The 20210-nt window shown below is 60.9% G+C and overlaps 1 protein-coding gene across 1 annotated transcript in view; it reads left to right on the top strand.

Moving 5' to 3' along the window:
* ADAP1 (ArfGAP with dual PH domains 1) overlaps positions 1-20210 on the top strand; it is a 50835-nt gene that overhangs the window by 12369 nt on the left and 18256 nt on the right. Inside the window, exons 2-3 of the mRNA XM_047837616.1 lie at positions 14717-14847; positions 19572-19663. Coding sequence (XP_047693572.1) covers positions 14717-14847; positions 19572-19663 — 223 coding nt within the window. The remainder of the gene's footprint in view (positions 1-14716; positions 14848-19571; positions 19664-20210) is intronic.

The following is a 20210-nucleotide window of genomic DNA, read 5'->3' as shown; positions in this document are numbered from 1 at the left end:
AACTCCCTCGGCCTCCGTTTAGCTGGGAAGGTCTGGATTTCTCCCTCACTTTCGAAGGACCGTTTTGCCAGAAACAGGATTCCCGGTTGACGGCCTTTCCCTCTGAGCCCTTTGCACATATCGGCTGACGGTCTTCCGGCCTCTGACGTTTCCGAGGAGAAAGCCTGCTCCTCATCTATTTGGGGACGTGTCGGAAGTGACCCGTGGCCACTGTCCCGCTCCACGGCCCTCGAGTCTGGGTTTGGACGTCGCGCTGTTGGGTCGCAGCGTTCAGGAGCCTCGTGGATGCGTAAGCTCCCGGCTCCCTGCGCCTGGGGGACTTTCCCGCCGTCATGTCCCCAGCTCGAGTCCCTGCCCCCGCCCGCGCGAGCCCCCACGCCCCGTCGCTTGGCCCCTGAGGCTCTGCTCACCAGGTCTCGATCTTTCCGTGTGGTCCTCGCCCCGCAGCCTCCCTGGGTCCCGCTGCTCCGCTCTGCCTCCGCGTCGCTCTCTGGTTCCTTTGTACCGTCTGTCTTATTCCTATCCCGCGTTAGTTTGTACATCGTTTTCTTGGCTTTCTGCACACTTTTCCGTTAGCTCCTCGAGCACATTTAAAACTGGTTTTTGCGTCTGTGTAACTTATCTGCTACGGAATCTTGGTCGGGGGCACATTTTGTTCATCTTTTCCTTCGAATGGGCCTTGCGTGTCTGTGTCTCTGCCCCCTGACTGTTTTCCGATAAGGTGGGAGCTTGGAGATCAGGCTCTCCGCTCGTCCCAGGGTTTCGTCATTGTTTTTGTTTATTTATCTATTATCTCTCTGTCATCTCTCTGTTTATTTATTGTTGGAAGATGTCCGCCAAGGATCAGCCTGAGGGTAAACTTAATACCTTCCTGGGTCTTAGTTTTTCTCTGGCGATTTGTGGTCACTTTAAAATCGTTCCTGTCTCTGCAGGGGTTTTGAATATCCCGGTCTCTAAGGTCTGCCGTCCAAGGGGGCAGAGGGGGTGCTGGGCCTTTATGCCCTTGGAGGTCACTTGAGCGGGGGGTAGCGGCCGCCCACCTCCTGGTTGGAGGCAGCCGTCCGTGGAAAGAGCTCGGAGACGATATGTGGAGGACGGGGTCCCCGATGCCCACCTGTGTGCTGGGCCGCCGCCTGCCCGGGGCCAGGGGTCCACAGGCGTCGCTGCTCCTGTGCTAAGAGCTGACATTGACCACTGACCGCAGTTTTCCATCCAGGCCTCCCCTGGTCTAGAACATTCAGCTCTTCGGGCACAGGCTTTGGTGGAGGGATGGGCTCTACACGATGTGGACGTGAGGGGCACAGGCCGCGGGGCTGTGAGGAGAGGGGCAGCGAATGGACCGGCGGCCCCTGGCGTCGGGGCAGGCCGCGGGGGAGCGCAGGTGCTGAGGTGGCCAGCGTGGGGTTACTGGCAGTGACCAAGGTCAGGGTGTGGTCCTGGGGAACGGCGAGGGTGTCGTGAGGGTGCCACCAGGACGGGACGTGGGGAGAGGTGGGTAAGAAAAAGGGGTGTCCAGTGCCGGAGTTTCCGGAATTATCCACAGAGGAGGGGAGACGGCTCCCCCGGAAGGCGGGTGGCCCCGGCCGAAAGGGGGGGCAGGGGGGGCCGGTGTGTCCAGAGCCAAGGGTGGGGGACGGGCTCATCGGTGACACGGTGACGCGGGGCCTTGTTGCGGCTCTCGGGGAGAGTCCCCGGCCGACAGAGGTGGGGTGGACGCCGGGAGACCGTGGGGGGACTTTGGAGTCGTTCGGACAAGAGGTGACGCCGCGGGAAGCGGTCAGATTCTGCGCATGTTCTGAAGTTCGGGGAACAGCGTGTGCTGCGACCTGGGGCGTGGGGTGCCGACAGGGAGAGGCGAGGCCACTGCAGTTTTTGGCCGAGGCTGAAGGGAGTGGGGTGGAGACCAGGAGCTGGCGTTAGGGTTGAGAGGTCGCCACAGACCGGGGGGCGGGGGGGGGGGGTAGACACGAGCTCAGGGCTGAGGAGCGTTCTGGAGAAGCGGCCGGAGGTAGAACCCAGGTAGAAAATATCCGACGGTGTGCACCTTTTTCCGTTTCGTGTTTTTCTTCGCCGAGGGGAAAGTCACACAAACGGAATCGACCAGTGAAAGCCAACGGTTCTGTGGCGTCTGTCGTATTTCCAGGGCCGTGCGGCCTCCGTTCAGCTCCACGGTTGGGTGTTTATAGCCGGGGGACCAGACGGGGCGCCACGGAGAGCTGGGGAGCTGGCGGTGGGCGGGAAGACCACCGGGGGTGCGCAGGCCGGCCGCGCGCCGCCCCGTCCCTGAAGGGCTCGAGTCGGCACCTTGGAGGCCAGCGGTGTCTGCGACGGGGCTTCGGTGAACGCGGGGGTGGAGGCCGGAAGGTACCGTGGGGCCAGGACGGGGAAGGGAACGTGCCAGGAGGAGGCCCCTGGGCCAGGTGGGCCGGAGGGGAGGGTCGGGAGGGGAGGCCGGGTCCTCTGCGGGGGGGGGGAACAAGGGCAACGTGGGAGCCTCCCTCCTCCAGGTGCCACAGGGCCGCTAAGCGCCACTGTGTGGATGGCCCCTCCTTGGTGGCGGCAAAAGTGCCCCCCCCCCCCCCCCGGAGCTTGGCTTCTGCTGGGGGGGGGGGGGGGCCACGAGATAAACCAACAGCAGGGCGGCTGTGGGGGAGGGGCCGCCTGTGCCCTCCCCCCTCCCCGGGCCCACTGTATGTCTGGACCTCAGCCCCCCGCACTCCTGGGCCTCGGCGTGGGAGGGGCGACGTTCTCTGGGGCCCCGGCCACCGGGCTGTGCCAGACCACGGTTCCAGACGATACCGGCTCAGTCCGGCTCAGCCCCAGGATGTGTCTCACCTGCCCAGGTGCCTCCCTTCTGCTCCAGGAAATGGTGAGGGGCTGAGTCACCTCCAAGCCCTGGGAGAATGCAGAGCAGAGGCAGATGGAGGGCAGTGACACCCCGGAAGGCACGGGAGGGGGGGAGCGGGGGAGGGGGTCGCTGGGGGAGTCGGGAAGAAGCTGGCAGCCTGGGGTTGATGGACAACGTCACCCCAGAGGGCGAGGCCCTGGCCTGATGGGCCGGCAGCCCTGATGTCGTGGGTTTGGGGACAGGGGTAGAACTGCAGGCTCAGGCCCATCGCCCCTCTGCGCCCCTCTGCCCCCCCTGCCCCCCCTCTGCCCACCTCTGCGCTCTGGCCCCCCTCTGGCCCCACCTGCCTCCCCTTTGCCCTCCTTTGCTCCCCCCGTGTCCCCCTCTGCCCCCTCTGCTGCCTTCTGTCCCCCCTCTGCCCCCCTGCCCCCCTACCCCCTCTACCCCCCACCCCTGCTCTGTCCCCCCTGCCCCCTCTGTCCCCCTTGCCCCATTATGCCCCCCTCTGCTGCCTTCTGTTCCTCCCTGCCTCCTCTTAGCCCTCCTCTGCCCCCCGTGTCCCCCTTTGCCCTCCTCTGCCCCCCCTTGTCCCCCTCTGCCCCCCCCCCCGTGTCCCCCTCTGTCCCCACAGGTGCTGGAGGCTCACTCCAGACCCCTGGGCAAGGAAGTCCTGATCCCTGGTGCCTGAAGAGAGGAGGAGGGCAGGCTCTGGACAGCTGTGTGTCTGGTTCTGGGGAGGAGGTGCAGCCAGAGCAGAGCCTGGGAATAGGGTGTGGGACCCTCCTGCCTGGGGTCAGGGGGTTCTGCTGCTGGGATACCCCTGCCCCCCCCCCCCGAGGGGCTCTGAGCTTAGGAGCGTGACATGTGGACATCCTACCCCTGGTGCCTGGCTCTCATATTGGCGGGGGGGTGGGGGGGGGTGCATGTGCACCGGTGGGCAGACCTGACTGTGCTCCAACGGCCTGAGAAGGAAGCCCACAGGCCCAGCCCTGCCACTTGGAGAACTAAAGCATCAGCCCCATCCTTCTTCCCTTGGGGACCTCCCGCCAGCCTTCATCCAGCTGCTCCTGTCCTCCGTGCACGCGCACACAGGCCCCACTCTGGAGGCCCCACTCTGGAGGTGAGGGTGACCTCCTGAGAGTCTGCCCAGGGGCTTTCTCAGGGAGGAGGGAGGGGCTGGGAGCCCAGGGAGTCTCTGGCTCCAGGAGAAGCAGGAGCACTTGGCGAGGAGTTAGTCCACTAACCTGACTCCTGTGGGGGTGCTGGTCCTGGTAAGACGTGGGCACCAGCAGAGGGCCAGTCTGTTGGGCACTGGCCCTCTGCCCTCTGTTGTGGTGGTTTTAGGGGCACGCGGCGGTGGGAGGGGGGAGGGTCCCTCTGCTGGAGCCCAGGAGTCTTACAGGGCTGCTCAGAATCACTTCCAGAACTCTCCTTCCAGAGTCAGGATCCATCTTTAAAATAAGGGCTTTTGTTTGTTTTTAACTTTTTGAGTTCAGGGTCTTTTCTGTTTTAATTTTCTTTAATGTTTATTTATTTTGAGAGAGACACAGAGCATGAGCAGGGCGGGGCAGAGAGAGAGGGAGGCACAGAATCGGAAGCAGGCTCCAGGCTCTGAGCTGTCCACACAGAGCCCAACGTGGGGCTCAAACCCACGAACCATGAGATCGTGACCTGGGCCGAAGTCGGACGCTTAACCGACTGGGCCACCGAGGCGCCCCTAAAGTAAGGGCTCTTGCCTTCCCAGGCCCCAGGCCCAGGGGTGACATTTCAGGTGTGTGTTGCTTGGACAGGGCCCTCTAGGGTCACTGAGTCCAAGGACAGCAGGACCATGTCCCCGGCTGGCCCCAGGGGGAGGCAGGTGCCCCATGCCTCATCTTTGGGATTACAGGCTCTCAGCCCTGGTGGTGCACTCGCTGGGGCTGCTGTGAGCCTACTGTGCGCAGGCCCCTCACACAGGCGGGCTGGCCGGCCTCCGAGTGGCACTCAGCCGCCGTCCTGCGTGACCACAGAGGGGACATTTGGGCAGGATCTTTGCTAGGCAGATGGCACCCCCACACAGTGCTGTGGAATCATTAGCCTGAGGCTTGGGCGGGAACCGCACTCTGCACCTTGGGTCAAAGTACCCCTCTTTCTGGATCAAGCCCTGCTTCAGACCCTGCCGGCCTGGAAGACGGGCCCCAGGCTTCTGCTTCCTTCTCCCCAGCGGTCCAGCCCAGTCCCGCCTCCTGCCGGCACTTCTCCTGGCGGCCTTGGCCTTGGTTCAACGCAGAGCTCATCTGTGGGGTGCGGTGAGGGCTCCCCAGGCGGGGAACCTCTGTCCCGTCTGTTACGGGTTTGTGAGGCGAAGGCGTACGCGGAGGCTGGACTCCTCTTCCACACTCCCCGCCCCAGGAGGGGAGGCCGGAGGGGTGGTGGGCAGTCCGTCACCTCCAGGGATGGCGGACGGGCGGGCCTCGCTGGGTGGGATCCCAGCTGTGCCCAGCCTGTGCCTGTCACCAGTCATCTTGCTTCTCCGGGCCTGAGGTTTACGACCCGGGGGAGGCCGCGAGCCCCTGCGCCCATCGTGAGGGTGTTCAGAGAGGCCCGGGGTCCCCGCACCTCCCCCTCCTGCCCCTGGAAGGGTCGGACCCGAATGTGAAGTCACTCCTCTAGTGGGTTTCCACGGGTGCTGGGAGCCCTGCCCGGAGGCGGGGCCACTGTGCCCACCCCCCTGTGTCCCTGTGGACCTGCCACACGGCCCCCTGGGAGGCCACCCCCGCCCCCAGGACCTCTTTCCCTCTCCCCTGCCTGGTCCCACAGCCCGTGCCACTTCCCACGCTCCTGGCACCTGCCTGTGCTGAACAGGGTCCGGGCGGGCTCTGGGAGACAGGTGCCAGCCTGGTCCAGCTCTGCCGCTGTGTGACCTCAGGCGAGTGTGTGACCCTCTCTGGGCTTTATATGCCTTGTTCTGTAGAAGTAGACTACTAGTAGGATGGGCAGAGCTACGGGACCAGGTGGGACAACGTACTTGATCTTTAGCCCCAAGCGAGTGTGATGGGGGTTAGTGCCCCTACCCCAGGTGGACGAGATGGCCAGCACGTTCCTGCTTCCTGCTCCAAGGTCAGGCCGCTGGATGGGCCCACATCCAGCAGGTCCCTGCCTGCCCCGCAGAGCAGGGCGCACCGGGGTGAGAGGCCCTGATTTCACTGCTTCTCCGGTGTCTGGGGTAGGGCTGGGGTCTAGACACACCTCCGCTTTCTTAAATTCACCTTTACCGAGGCGTGAGTTACACACAAGAAAGTGCACCCCGTCTAAGAGCGCCGGGATGCTGGGAGGAGAGGCTGGAGGGCGGGCTGCCCTGGCCCCAGAGCTCCCACGCCCGTCCCGCTTCCCGGATGGCCAGCCAGGCACTACCCGTGCCAGGTACCGCCCGCACGTCGCCTCTGCTGGGTCGATTCCCTCTGCCTCTCTCTCTGATGGAGTTCTTTTCTTCTGAGTTTGAACAGTTCTTTATGTACTTTGGACGCAAGTCCTTCGTCAGATACACGATCTGCAAAACGTCCCCGGTGTGTCGCCCTCAACCGGTGTCTTTCAAAGAGCAGATCTTGGGGCGCCTGGGTGGCGCAGTCGGTTAAGCGTCCGACTTCAGCCAGGTCACGATCTCGCGGTCCGTGAGTTCGAGCCCCACGTCAGGCTCTGGGCTGATGGCTCAGAGCCTGGAGCCTGTTTCTGATTCTGTGTCTCCCTCTCTCTCTGCCCCTCCCCCGTTCATGCTCTGTCTCTCTCTGTCCCCAAAAAAAATAAACGTTAAAAAAAAAAAAAAGTTCAAAGAGCAGATCTTTCTTGGGGCGCCTGGGTGGCTCGGTCGGTTAGGCGTCCGACTTCCACTCAGGTCATGATCTCACGGTCCATGAGTTCGAGCCCCACATCGGGCTCTGTGCTGACAGCTCGGAGCCTGGAGCCTGTTTCAGATTCTGTGTCTCCCTGTCTCTCTGCCCCTCCCCTGTTCATGCTCTGTCTCTCTCTCTCTCAAAAATAAATAAACGTTAAAAAAAAAAAAATCAAAGAGCAGATCTTTCCAAAAATTCTGATGAAGCTTAACTTACTTGTTTAATTTTTCAGTTTTCTGTGGCTAACAAGGCTTTGCCTAACCCAAGGTCCCAAAGGCCTCTCTCCTTTTCTTTGGCAAGTTCCTTGGCTCTGGGTCTTACCGTTGGCACCGCGGTGCGTCGCGAGTGACTTTTCGTACGTGGCAGGGGGTGTGGATGGCAGTTTAACATTTTTGCAGATGTTTTCCAGCTGTTCCGGCGCTATGCGCTGAAAGGTTCTTCTTTCTCCCCTGAGTTGCCTTTACACCTTTGTCAACAATGCGTGTGGACTGTTTCTGGGTCTCTGTTCTGTTCCACTGAAACCAAGTAGCGTTTGTCCCTTTTCCAGGTTGTTTTGGCTTCTCTACGTCCCCTGTAGCTGCACGTGAATTTTAGAACCGGGTTGTGAATATATACTTTAAAATCCTGCTGGAACTCTGATTGGGATCACTGAGTCTCTGGGTTAGTTTAGAGAGAATTTTCATCTTCACGATATTGAGTCTTTCAACCCAGGAAAACTGTATCTCTGCGTACGTATTTAGGCGGTCTGTGATTTATCCCAGCAACACTTTGTAGTGTCCAATGTGCTGTTTTGCATATCTTTTGTCATTTTACCTGTAGGTATTTGATTTTTTCAATGCTTCTGTAACAATGTTTTTAACTTTTCATTGTAGTAAAACACATAAACATAAGACTTACTGTTGTACCCTCTTTTTTAAAAATTATTTTAAACGTTTATTCATTTTTGAGAGACAGAGCACGAGCAGGGAGGAGGGGGGCAGAGAGAGAGGGAGACATAGAATCCAAGGGCTCCAGGCTCCAAGCTGTCAGCGCAGAGCCCAACGCGGGGCTCGAACTCACGAACCGTGAGATCGCGACCCGAGCCGAAGTCAGGCGCTCAACTGACTGAGCCACCCAGATGCCCCTACCCTCTTTAAGTATAGTTCAGTTGCATTCAAAATATTCACATTGTCGGGGCGCCCAGGTGGCTCAGTCGGTTGAGCGTCTGACTTCGGCTCGGGTCACGATCTCACGGTTCGTGAGTTTGAGCCCCGCGTTGGGCTCTGTGCTGACGGCTGGGATTCTGGAGCCAGCTTCAGACCCTCTGTCTCCCTCTCCCTGCCCCTCCCACTCACATCTCTCTCTTTCTCTCAAAAATAAATATTTAAAAAAAAGTAAAAAATTAATTAAAAACACATTCACGTTGTACAACAATCTCTAGAATGTAAATGGTATTTTAATTTTTTTTAAGTTTATTTAATCTCTGCAACCAACATGAGGCTCCAACTCATGACCTGAGGTCAAGTCACATGCTCTTTCAACTGAGTCAGCCAGGTGCCCCGTAGATGGTGTTTTTAAGCGTTCAGTTTCCGGCTGCTTATTGCTGATATATACGAATATAATTGATTTTTGTATATTTTATATCTTGCAGCTTTATATATTTTTTAACATTTATTTTAGAGAGAGAGAGACAGGGTGAGCAGGGGAGGGACAGAGAGAGAGAGAGAGAGAGAGAAAGAGAGAGACGCAGAATCTGAAGCAGCTCCAGACTCTGAGCTCTCAGCACAGAGCCTGATGTGGGGCCTGAACCCACAAACCGTGAGATCATGACCTGAGCTGAAGTCGGACGCTTAACCGACGGAGCCCCCCAGGAGCCCCAGTCTTTCAACTTTACTAGTTACAGTAGTGTTTTTGTGGAATCCATCAGATTTTCTACATTGATAATCATGTTGTGTGTGAATGAAAGAGGTTTTGTTTCTTTCTTGCCAACCTGGAAGCCTTTTCTTTTGTCACTGCCTTATGGCACTGACTAGAATCTCCAGTTCAGGTTTTAATTAGAAGCGATTAGAACAGACCTTCCCGTCTTGGTCCTGATTTTAGGGGGAAACATTCAGTCTTCTTCCGTTAGGTATGATGTCAGCTGTAGGTGTTTCATAGAAGCTTGTGTACCGAGTTAGGAAAGGTCCCCTCCGTTCCTAGTTTTCTGAGAACTTTGATCGGGATGTTACATTTTGTCACGTGGTTTTTCCGGACCTACGAGACAGTCCCGTGAATTTTTAACCTGTGAACATGGCGAATTACGTTGACCGATTTCCAGATGCGAAGGCAGCTCTTCATTCCTGGCATAAATCCCCGACTGCGTGGCCTGTGTCCTGTCTCTGTTACTGGGTGTGACCATCTTCCTGTGGACGTGTCTGCCTTTCGCCTTGGTGAGCACCTGGGAGTCGGAATGCTGGTTTACGGGGGAGAGAAGTTGACTTCTGTGACTTGAAGCCACTTAGCGTCCTGCGGGTGACGTATGAGGGCGCCAGCCTCCCTGCACCCTCGTCACACGGGGGTCCAGTCTTCTACATTGTAGCTTTTCTGGTGGATGCGTGACGGCATTTCGTCACCAACGCTTTTCTCAAAAGGTACGACAAACCTCCTGTTCCTCGAGCGATAGCCTCTAACACACGTGATGTACCGGATTTTGTCTTTTGTTTTTTTTTTTTAATCTCCCTACCCAACGTAGGGCTCGAGTTCATGACCCTGAGATCAAGAATCAGATGCTGTGCTGAACGAGCCAGCCAGGCGCCCCGGTTTCTGTCTTTGTTCCTCTGCGAAAGGCTTAGTGTCTCCATTTCTTAGAGTCAGACTTCCTTGAGCCCCCCTTGGACGGAGCCCTCCTGTGTGCGGGCGTGCACACGGGGCTCTTTCAACTGAGCCAGACGGGCAGGCTTGCAGGCAGCCTTAAGTTGTGTACCAGTGGGTCCTCACGTCAGTCTTGAGATGTCGGGCCCATCTGTAGCTGCTCCTTAAACCCAGAAGCCTTGTTGTCAGAGATGATTGTTAGCAGTGACAGGAAGCACCCCTCCGATCGCAGGTCCTCCCTGGGCTCACGTCTGTGTCTCACCCCTTTTCCCTGTAATGCGGGGCTTGGCCAACGTTTTCTTTTTCTTTTCTTTTTGTGTCTTAACCTCTACATCCAACACGGGGCTCGAACTCAAGACCCCGAGATCGAGAGTCGGTATTCTTCTGCTGAGCCAGGCAGCAAATGTTTTCTTAAAGGGCCAGATAGGAAATTTTTCGGGCTCTGCTGGCCACACCTTCTCTGTCACGACCACTCAACTCTGCTGGGCTATTGCAGAAGGACCCATAGACTAAATGATCGACGTGGCCGCGTGCCAATAAAACTTTATTTACAAAACACCGGGCCCGAGGGCCGCAGCTTGCTAATCCCCGCCGAAGTGTTCTGCGAACAGATGTTCCGGGCGGGGACACTGCGTAGAAGATGGCCGGGCAGGGGCATCCGGTGGTCTTTGTTCAGCCAGTCTCAGAATGTACACACAGGTGGATGAAGGCCGTGAGGAGGGAGGCCTGGGCTAGAGGTCCACTCTCAGAGCAGACGTCCCCGGGTGGTGAAAAGTGGGGGTCTCTCCTGCACCCCGGTGATTCTCCCAGTTGGGCCCGTTTTGCAGGTGTCTGCTACTGTCCCATCTTACAGATGAGGAGGGTGAGGCCCGGAAGGGGTGCTGCTCACCCGAGACTCTGTACCTGCCGGGTACTCTGTGAGCAGCTCCGTGAAGGTCTCTGGGGAAGGCACAGCCGAGTGGTGAGCTGGGACTCTCCGCTTCCTGGGACCTGCGCTGGTCCTCGCCACTCGTTCTCCGGGACAGCATTTCACTGCAAGCCGTGGGCCCCGCTCCAGTTCCCTTCTTCCCCGCGAAGCCCCTGTGCTCTGCACGCTCCCCGCCTGCCCGCGCATCCTCGGCGGACGTGGGCCGGTGAGGTGGGGGACGAGGCCTTGACTCTCTCTTGGAAGTGGGACTGCGCGTAGGGCTGTTGGGTGGCTCATTCATCATGAACTCTTGGGCCCCTGGTTTTGGCCAGGTTCTGCGCTGGGTCCTGGGGGCCCCAATGAATGGGGAGACAGTTCGTCAGGAAGGCCAGCGGCCGTAACAGACACCCCGCATCTCAGAGACCACACTTGTCATTTGTCATTTGCCTATAACACAGAGCTTTGCAGGGGTGCCCGGTCCCAGCTCTCCCGGGTCTCTCTGCTGCAGACAGTGCCTCCGGGGCCCAGGCTCCTCCCGCTATGGCCTCCACCCCCCCACCCCCCCCCACCAGCCAAGGATGGAGACATGAGCACCGTGGGTGGGTGGTGGCTGTCGGCCAGGCCCAGAGGGACACGGGTCCATCCAATCACGTTCCCCGGGCCACAACCCCAGCCACGCCGAACTTCCAGGAGACTGGGAAGTGAGCTCCGACCCCGGGGAGCTGGAGGAACAGATGCCGCTGAGCTCCAATGGTTTCTGCGGCAGACCCTCGTCCCGGGGGCCGAGGAAATTACCATCCGAACCGGGACGTATCTGAGGGTGAACGGAGGAGCCGTTGGTAATCCCTGGGACAGGCAGTGTGGCCTGGACGCATGTGCCGCTGCACAAGTGCCCTTAACCGAGCCCTCTGCGCCCGGCTGTTGCACCTGAATGCTCTGCGTGCCCATTTTGCAGGCCAGCAACAGACCCAGAGCAGGTCAGCGACTTGCCTTGGGACGCCCAGCTGAGAAGGGTGGGAAGGGAGGGGGAGCCGGGCCATCTGGCTCCGGGGGGTCTGCTCAGCTCTGCGGCGCGTGTGACGGGGCCACGGGGTCCTCCCTGGTGAGCGGCCAGTGGGGCAGCTCAGGTGGGCGGGGGCCCGCGTCTCTCCTGAGCACGAATGCGGGAGGGAGCCGTGGCTGTGGGAGAAAGCCCGCCGGCCTGCCCTGCTGTGATTTTCCGCTGCTGGGCGGGCCCCTCCGGCCGGGCAGCAGCGCCAGGGGACCCAGCCCAGCTGGCGGCCGAGTCCGCGGCCCGCGTGGATCTTCCCTGCTCATGTTCTCTCCTGCCGGACGAGTTCCTCATTTCCTGGTGGGGCAGCATTTTCAAAACGAGGGAGCGGCTCCTGGCGCCCAGGGAGGGTGGGTGCCTCCAGGAGGGCCGCCAAGGGTGGGCTGTGCCCACGGCACAGGGGTGCGTGGGGCGGGGGCCTGGCGGGGGGCAGACCGGGGGCGGGACTTCCATGTGCCCCTCGCAGCAGCCGGGCGGTTTCTCGAGAATGACACCAGAATTCAGGGAGAGGGTATTCTGAGAATAGCGGGCAGAGGTAGAGGTGGGTTCGTGCAGAGCCGGGGACCCCGCGCTCCTTCTCTGCGTGTTGTCCGCGTCCCCGTGTTCCTGTGAAGGCTTGGGTCGCGTGTGGCGGTCTTCTGTCCGCGTGCTGCCAAGAGCCCTTGGGCCGGAGGTGGGTCTGTGGCTCTCCGACCCCCGCCCGGGGTTTCCTTCTGCCCCCCGGGCCCCGGGGAGGCGCAGAGCCGGGGGGACGTGGCCTTCCCCCCCACCCGAGCTCCCCGCGGCCCACTCCCGGGGCCCCCGACGTGCCCGGCCTGCCTGCTCCACGGTCCTGGCACGTTGGAGGCCTGGCCTCTGGCCGCAGCCAAGCCTCGTGCCCAGGTCAGTGCTCAGGGCGGCAGGGGTGGTGGCCTGTGCCCTGGCGTCCCCCAAGCCGTCACCCTGGAGCAGCGGAAGGGAGCTCGTGGCTGTGGGGGCAGCGTAGGCATCTGGGTACCGAATGTGGGTGCGGCCGGGCTGCTGGGAGGGGGCTCGTGGCACCCGTCCACGCGCAGCGGCCCCGACAGCACACGAGAAACAGGGAAGGAACTAAGTGTCGGGACCGGCAGATGCCGCGAAGAACCCAGAGGGCGTTATGATGGGGACGCGCGGGGGGTCCCTCGAGCTGGTGTTCGGGGGGCCTGCGAGGGTGACATTTGCCCTGAGGTGTGGGAGGGATGGGGCGGGCCGGGCGTGGGGAGGAGCCCGGAGAGGTGGGGAAAAGTCCCCTGTGGGTTCCAAGCAGAAAGCTGATGATGTTCTGGTTTCCGGGGTGGCGGCCTGTGGGCGGAGCTGGCAGAAGGGCCCCGGGGGTGGTGGGGTGGGGGAAATGGATGGAGGGGACGTGTGGGAGGACGGGTGTGCCTGTCTGCTCCGCGCCTCTGCTCACAGCTCTTCTGGGGGGGGGCGGGGGTGGCGAGGCTCCCAGAGCCGAGGCTCTGAGGCCTCGGGCTCCCTGGGCTGCGCCCTTCGTGGGAGCCTCTGGGTCGGCGACCCCGGGATAGACAGGAGGTGGGGGGGGGGGGGGGGGCGGGGCTCCTGGTGGTCTCAGAGCGCCGGCCAGGAGCCTGTGTCTGTGCGTGGGGTCACCTCCCCGTCCCGCCCCAGACCCACCGGGACCCCCATCCTGCACCAGCCACCCGCACCCCCACCCCATAAGCACCTGTGGGGACCAGGAGGGAGGGCTCGGAGGCCCCGCCCCTCAGACAGTCGGCCTGGGGGCCGCAGGGCCCTCGGGATGACGTGGCTGTTCTCCTGAAACTTCTCTATTCTGGGCGCCGCTTAGAAGCAGCCTGCCTCCCCGGCCCGCACTTCCTCTGCTAGACCTCGGCTCAGCACCCCGTGGGCACCGTGGGGACGGGGGTGCCGCGAGCTAGGCTGTTGGGTTCGGAAAGTAGCGAGGCCCGTGGCCGCCAGATCTGGTGCTTCTTGTCCCCGTGCTCAACTGCCCAGCCTCCCGGCCGCCTGTGTCCCTCTCGGGTCTCGCCGTAGGGCAGCCCTCGTCTCCCCAGACGGGCGGGAGGGGGAGAGGCCGGCTGCCCTGGGGCAGCGAGAGTCCGGGTGGGAACGGGGGACCCCAGGGCCCCAGGTGCCCCTTCACAGCCCCCGCACCTGCCCACTCGCACACATGTGCACACCCACATCTGCCCACTCACATGTGTGTGCACCCATGAGCTCTCACACACTCGCACATGCACGCCCCCTGCAAACACACCCCTGGCACAGAGCCGTGGGCCTGTGGCTGGGCCTGTGGTGTCTGTGGAGGGGCTCTGGCCCTCCTGGCCTCTTGACTGGAACCGGCTGATCCAGAAGCTTCACTTAAAAGTGGAAGGTGTCGGGGCGCCTGGGTGGCGCAGTCGGTTAAGCGTCCGACTTCAGCCAGGTCACGATCTCGCGGTCCGTGAGTTCGAGCCCCGCGTCAGGCTCTGGGCTGATGGCTCGGAGCCTGGAGCCTGTTTCGGATTCTGTGTCTCCCTCTCTCTCTGCCCCTCCCCCGTTCATGCTCTGTCTCTCTCTGTCCCAAAAATAAATAAACGTTGAAAAAAAAAAAATTAAAAAAAAAAAAAAAAAAAGTGGAAGGTGTCTCAGAGGCTGCCGCCCCTTCTGAGAGCTGGCTCTGAGGCTCGGTCCTTCCAGCCCCCGGCCCTGCGCGCCGTTACCAGGCTGGGGTGTGCGCAACAGGAAGGACAATCCTGGAGGCGCCGTCGGTGCCGAGTGAACAAGCGTCACGTTCCGCCACGCTCGCCTGCCGTGGCTCAACGCGAAACCTGGCAAACCTGCGGAAAAGTGGACCCGTGCGCCTGCCCGGGTCAAGGGCCATCCGCATACGCGCGTGGCTGTTGCACCGAGCGAGACGTCGGGGTGCGTCCGAGCGCGTGGGCGCGTGGCCAAGCCAGTGTCCCCGTCGCGCCCGGCGCACTTGGTGCCGATCGAGTGTCGCTGTCGAGCACGTCTCCGTGGCCGCGGCGCGTCCGCTCGGGCATCTGTGGAGCTGGGACTTCGGGGGTGGGGCCGCTCACCTGTGGGTGGTGGCAGGGACCCCGCGCGGGGCACAGAGCCGGTGCGCCCCGGGGATCTCCTCGCCGGTCTCCCGTCGCACAGGTGGAGAGACTGAGGCCACAGAGAGGCCCGGCCGAGCTCCAGCCCCTGAGGGTCTCGCCTTTGCCTTCCAGATCCCGACTGGGCCTCCTACACCCTGGGGGTGTTCATCTGCCTGAGCTGCTCGGGAATCCACCGGAACATCCCCCAGGTCAGCAAGGTGAAGTCAGTCCGCCTGGATGCCTGGGAGGAGGCCCAAGTGGAGGTACGCCCCCGAGGGGATGGGGCTGCGGGGGGTCGGAGGAGCCCTGTGGTCCGGCCGCACCCCCCACGGGGCCCTCGGCCCGGCCCCCTGGGTCACAGACACCTCGAAGTGGCCACCCCCGGTATTCCCGGCTCCTGGCTGTGGCCGGCACTGTGAGGGGGTAGTGGTGGGGGGCAGGGGGGTTGAGGAGTGGGGGGTGGGGGGGAGGGGAAGAGGGGTGAGGGCAGAGGGCAGGGCGGTGGTGCGGGGAGCCCAGGGGGCTGGGGGCAGGGAGGGGTGGGCGGGGCAGGGGGATGGGCTTATGGGGTGAGCAAGGCCTTGGTGTCCGGTGCTGTCCGCCCCCCGGTTCGCCCTTTCGAAGCACACAGCTCAGCCGTTTCCGGTGGGTCCACGGTCAGGCCACTGTCGCCGAAGTCACTTTTAGGGCACCTCACGCCCGACAAGGGAACCCGTGCTCCTCGCCGTCTGGTCCAGGCCGAGCGCTGTCCGTAGGCTCTGCGTCTCCACAGACGTGGCTGTCGTGGGCATTTTCGTGAAAGGGCGCAGGCAGCAGGTGGCCTTGGCCTCCGCCGCTTTCCCTGAGTGCCACGTGGCCAGGCTCCGCCCGCCTCGTAGCGCCTGTCAGGGCTTCGGCCTTTCTGTGGGGGACGACGTCCACTGCGTGGACCGGCCTCGTCCTGTCTGCTCGTCCACCTGCCCACGAGCACCTGGGGCACCGTGGTTTGGTACCGAGCCCCGTGCCCACAAGGAGTGTTGTGACCGAGCGTGGCCCCCGTCCTGCCCGCCGGGGCGGAGTCACCCCTCCGGTGGAGAATTGTGGTTCATGGAACCAGGCCCCTGGACAGACACGCCGGCTCTGCCTTTCCCCACCCCCTGTGACCGCCAGGCCACCGCGGGACCCGTGGCGGGTCCTGGAACCTTAATTCCTGCACGTGGGAGGTCACGTGACTGTGATTCCGGGAGACTTCGCGTCACCCGCACACCCTGGCCCCGGGATCCTCCTCTGCTGTGTCCCTGCGGGATCCTTGTTTGGCTTTTTTTTTTTTTTTAACGTTTATTTATTTTTGAGACAGAGACAGAGCACGAACAGGGGAGGGGCAGAGAGAGAGGGAGACACAGAAGCCGAAGCAGGCTCCAGGCTCCGAGCCGTCAGCACAGAGCCCGACGCGGGGCTTGAACCCACGGACCGCGGGATCACGACCTGAGCCGAAGTCAGCCGCTTAACCGACCGAGCCGCCCAGGCGCCCCTATGGCATTTTGTATCATGAGTGACGCTGAGCGTCCGTGGCGCGGGTTGGGGTCCTCTGCGTCTCATCCGTGGCCTCCCGTTGGCGCCCTGGCTGACACCTTGTTAGCTGTTTCGTTTTCTCGTGTTCTTCCACGTTTGGGGGTCTGACCCTTCGAGACCATATGGCCCTCCGGTTCGCGCTGCCTTTTGACTCTGCTCGTGCTGTGTGCAGTGGAAACTTTTTTACTTTGGTGGAGTCAAAATTATCAGCGTTTTGTGGTTTTTGGGTCTCTGGGTACCTAGAGGGGCCCGCTCTGCCCCAGGCTTCTTTTGACTCATAAGGGCGTTACTGAGACGCAGCTCTCACGCCAGGCCACTCGCCCTTGTGAGGTGTGAACGGACGCGATTTCACCGCGTTTCCGGCTGCGTAACCGTCCCCACTGCCTGATTTTGGAACATTTTCCCAAAATAAACCCTGTGCCCCTCAGCAGCCCCTCCCCCTTCCCTCCACGACCCCCACCCCCGCCCCTACTGGAAGTAACATCTGCTTTTCTGTCCCGATACGTCTTCTGGGCGGGTCATATCAGTGGACCGCCCCGTCCCCCCCCCTCCCCCCCCCCCCGTGGCCTCTGACTTCTTTCCCCCGCGGAGCACCATGTGTTCAGGGTTCAGCCACGTGCCCGTGGGCATCGGCGCCACAAGCCCCTTTATCGTGGACTGCTTCCCGCTGTGTGGACAGGCCACATTCGACTCGCCCGTCCATCGGTGACCCTTGGGCTGCGTGACTCCCTCGGCTCCCACAGGAAGTGCTGCTGCGAACAGGGGCAGGGGTCGCCTTCCTCCGGGAAGGGCCTGGCCTCGCTGTGTCTTACGGGGCTCTCTGTTTGACACCTGGAGGCCTCCCAGGGGGTCCAGGACAGGGGCACGTGGCCCCTGGCAGTGCACGGTGGTCCCCAGGCCCCCAACGCATCGTACCGCCTGCCTCTGATTCTAGACGCCCTCGTGGGCGCCAGGCGGTCAGCATCTGCGCGTACGCCGGCCGGCTTGTCTGCGTACGTGCTGCACAGAGACGTCCACGCAAATCCTTTACCAATTTTTTGGGTGTCTGGCTGGCTCAGTTCGCTGAGCGTCCGACTTCGGCTCAGGTCATGATCTCACGGTCCGCGGGTTCGAGCCCCGCGTCGGGCTCTGTGCAGCTCAGGGCCTGGAGCCCGCTTCGGATTCTGTGTCTCCCTCTCTCTCTGACTCTACCCCTCTCACATTGTCTCTCTTTCTCTCTCAAAGATGAATAAACATTAAAAAAAAAAAAAGAAATGTATATTCTTGAAGAGCTATATACGTATATATTTCTTATTACTGAGGTGAAAACCACATAACAGAAAACCCACCATTTTATTTTATTTTTTTACGTTTACTTATTTATTTTGAGAGAGAGAAAGAGCACGAGCACGAATGGGGGAGGGGCAGGGAGAGAGAGAGAATCCCCAGCAGACTCCAAGCTGTCAGCACAGAGCCCGACGCGAGGCTCGAACTCATGAACTGTGAGATCATAACCTGAGTCAAAATGAAGAGTCTGACACGTGACTGAGCCGCCCCAGCGCCCCCAAACCCGCCATTTTAAAGGGAGCTGTGTGATGGCGTCTGCCACGGTCACGTTGTCTGTTTCCAAGTATTCCCGTCACGTCCAAGGACCCGGTGCCACCGGCCCCGCGGCCACGCGCTGTGCCCTTCTCGCCCGGCTGCTGTCATTTAGCACGACGCTTGCACTGTCTCGATGGCATCCTTCGGAGCACAATTTTTAATTCTGAAGTTCCACTGTTGTCTCTGGTTGTCTGTGCTTCTGGTGAGACATCTGGGAAACCCCGTCTTAACGGGAGACGTTACTGGGAGATTTCCTCCTGTGTTTTCCTAACATGATTTTTAAAATTATACCATGGTTCTTATCTACTATTTTTACTGTTTAATTTTGGAAATCACAGCTTCAATTCAGCTGGAAGTTATGTCACTGAAAGGCTGCGTCCAGCCATACCTTTTCTCCAGTGGTTTCCGCGTTTCCTGCCCCCACTGATGATCAGCCGGTGGCCCCCCTCGCTGATGTGAGATGGGCGTTAATCCTATTAAATCCACTTAATATCAGTATTAGATTCTAGCGGATCGATTTCTGGATCTTTTCTTGGTTTCATTGATTAGGCTTTCTAGTCAGTAACAGGTTTTAATATCTGGTAGGAAGAGTCTTCATTTACAGAATTTTTTAGAATATTTTTTCTTGTTAATTGTATTTTTTTTTAAATTTTTTTAAGGTTTATGTTGTGAGAGAGACAGAGAGAGAGTGAGCGAGCATGAGCGGGGGAGGGGCAGAGAGAGAGGGAGACACAGAATCCGAAGCAGGCTCGAGGCTCTGAGCTGGCAGCACAGAGCCCGACATGGGGGTTGAATCCACGAACCGTGAGATCATGAGCTGAGCTGAGTTGGACGCTTAACTGACTGAGCCACCCAGGCGCCCCTACCCTGCTTGTTAACTTTAAAATGAACTTTAGAACCATTGCTAGCTTTAAAAACTGCTATTCCCGTTTTGTTTTTGTTTTTGACAACTTCCAAAAGCGCATAGATTAACATAAGGAGGCAGCATGTTCCCACCCCTTCCAGGCACGGGTCTCTGTGCAGAGTTTTGTGCTCATCCCTCAGGAGCGTGTAAGTTTTGTCTTGTGGAGACTTTGAGCGTTTCTTGTGAGGCTGCTTCTTGGCTGAAGTTTCAGATACATAGAATTCTGATTTCAGAATTCTAATTTGGTTCCAGCCTTTTGCTCAAGTGTCTTACGGTTGGTGGTATTTTCCAGTTGACCCACTTGGGTCGTCCGTGGTCACGACCCGGTGGTCCCCAAAGCTCCATGCTGTTAGAAGAAAGGCTTTCCCTGGAGGCTTCGGGAAGGAGGCAGGATTGGAACACAAGGGATTTCCTTTGCTCCCCTTGTCCTCAAGGCCACTGTGCGGTCAGGCCCCTCTGGCCCCTTCCCTGCTCCCCACACCGGCCCTGGGATGTCGTCCAACACCAGCACACCAAGCACCCTCCTCGGGGCCTTTGCACCTACTGCCCACCCACCCCGCCCGTGTAAGTGCCCTGCTCCCCACTCCTGGCTCCTGCTGTCCGTCCGCCTCGGGGACACGCACTTTGCTGCCCCGGGCCGGTCTCCCTCTCTGGGGCCCTCGCTGTGTCCAGTTCTCGAGGGCCGCCCGCCCGTGTGGGTCAGGCGAGTGGACGGCGGGCCTCGCGCGGGGCAGGGACGGGGCACCTCGGGCGGAGGGCACAGCGCTGCCGTCCCGGGGGATGTGTGCGGGGCCCGGCCTCTCTGCCACCCTCCCCGGCACCCCTTCTACCCGGAAGTGCGGGTCCCGTCCCTGCGGCCGCTGCGAACACCTTCGCTGGGGCAGGAGCGGCTGGGGGTCAGCCGGCCCGGCCCCGGCCTCCGGGAGCACTGACCCCGTCCTCTCTCCGCAGTTCATGGCCTCCCACGGAAATGACGCTGCGAGAGACGCCTATGAGTCCAAAGTGCCTCCCTTCTACTACCGGCCCACGTCCTCTGACTGTCAGTAAGTCGCCGAGCGGCTTTGTCTGGGGCCGGAAGACCGGAGCAGGGCGGGGCGGGCCCGGGCCGGTGGCTGGGCGGTGGGGTCCTTGCTGGGGGCCCTCGAGCGCTCCCCGGAGGTCTGAGGAGGATGCTGAGAAGCTGCACCTCTGCGGCCGCCTGTCTCAGGGTGTCCCCCTGTCCCCCCGTCCCCCCACCCAAGCCAGTCATCCCCTCCCCCGGCATCGCTACACCTCCCTGTATTCCCTCCCTCCCTGGGCTTCGCCGCCCGGGACGCCTCGGCCCTCTGCTCCCAGCACAGGCCTGGCCCTGGGGTGTCACCCAGACCCGCCCCCCGCCGACCGCCTCTCCTCTTCCACGGTGGCAGCCACAGCTCAGAACGCGTGGCCCTCTTTTGACAAGGGTGTTCCTGGGGGCCCGGAGGGCTTGGGTGAGTTTCTCAGGGTAACACAGATGCCAGCAGACGAGCTGGAACCAGCACTTGGGACGTGGTCTCTATGCTGGGGAGCCCTGTTCCCATGGGGGCAGGTGGGAGACCTCGTGGCCACTTG

This window comes from Prionailurus viverrinus, chromosome E3 (genome assembly GCF_022837055.1).
Source record: "Prionailurus viverrinus isolate Anna chromosome E3, UM_Priviv_1.0, whole genome shotgun sequence".
Lineage (NCBI taxonomy): Eukaryota > Metazoa > Chordata > Mammalia > Carnivora > Felidae > Prionailurus > Prionailurus viverrinus.
The sequence above is the reverse complement of the archived record's forward strand: the minus strand, read 5'-3'. Positions and strand labels throughout refer to the sequence as shown.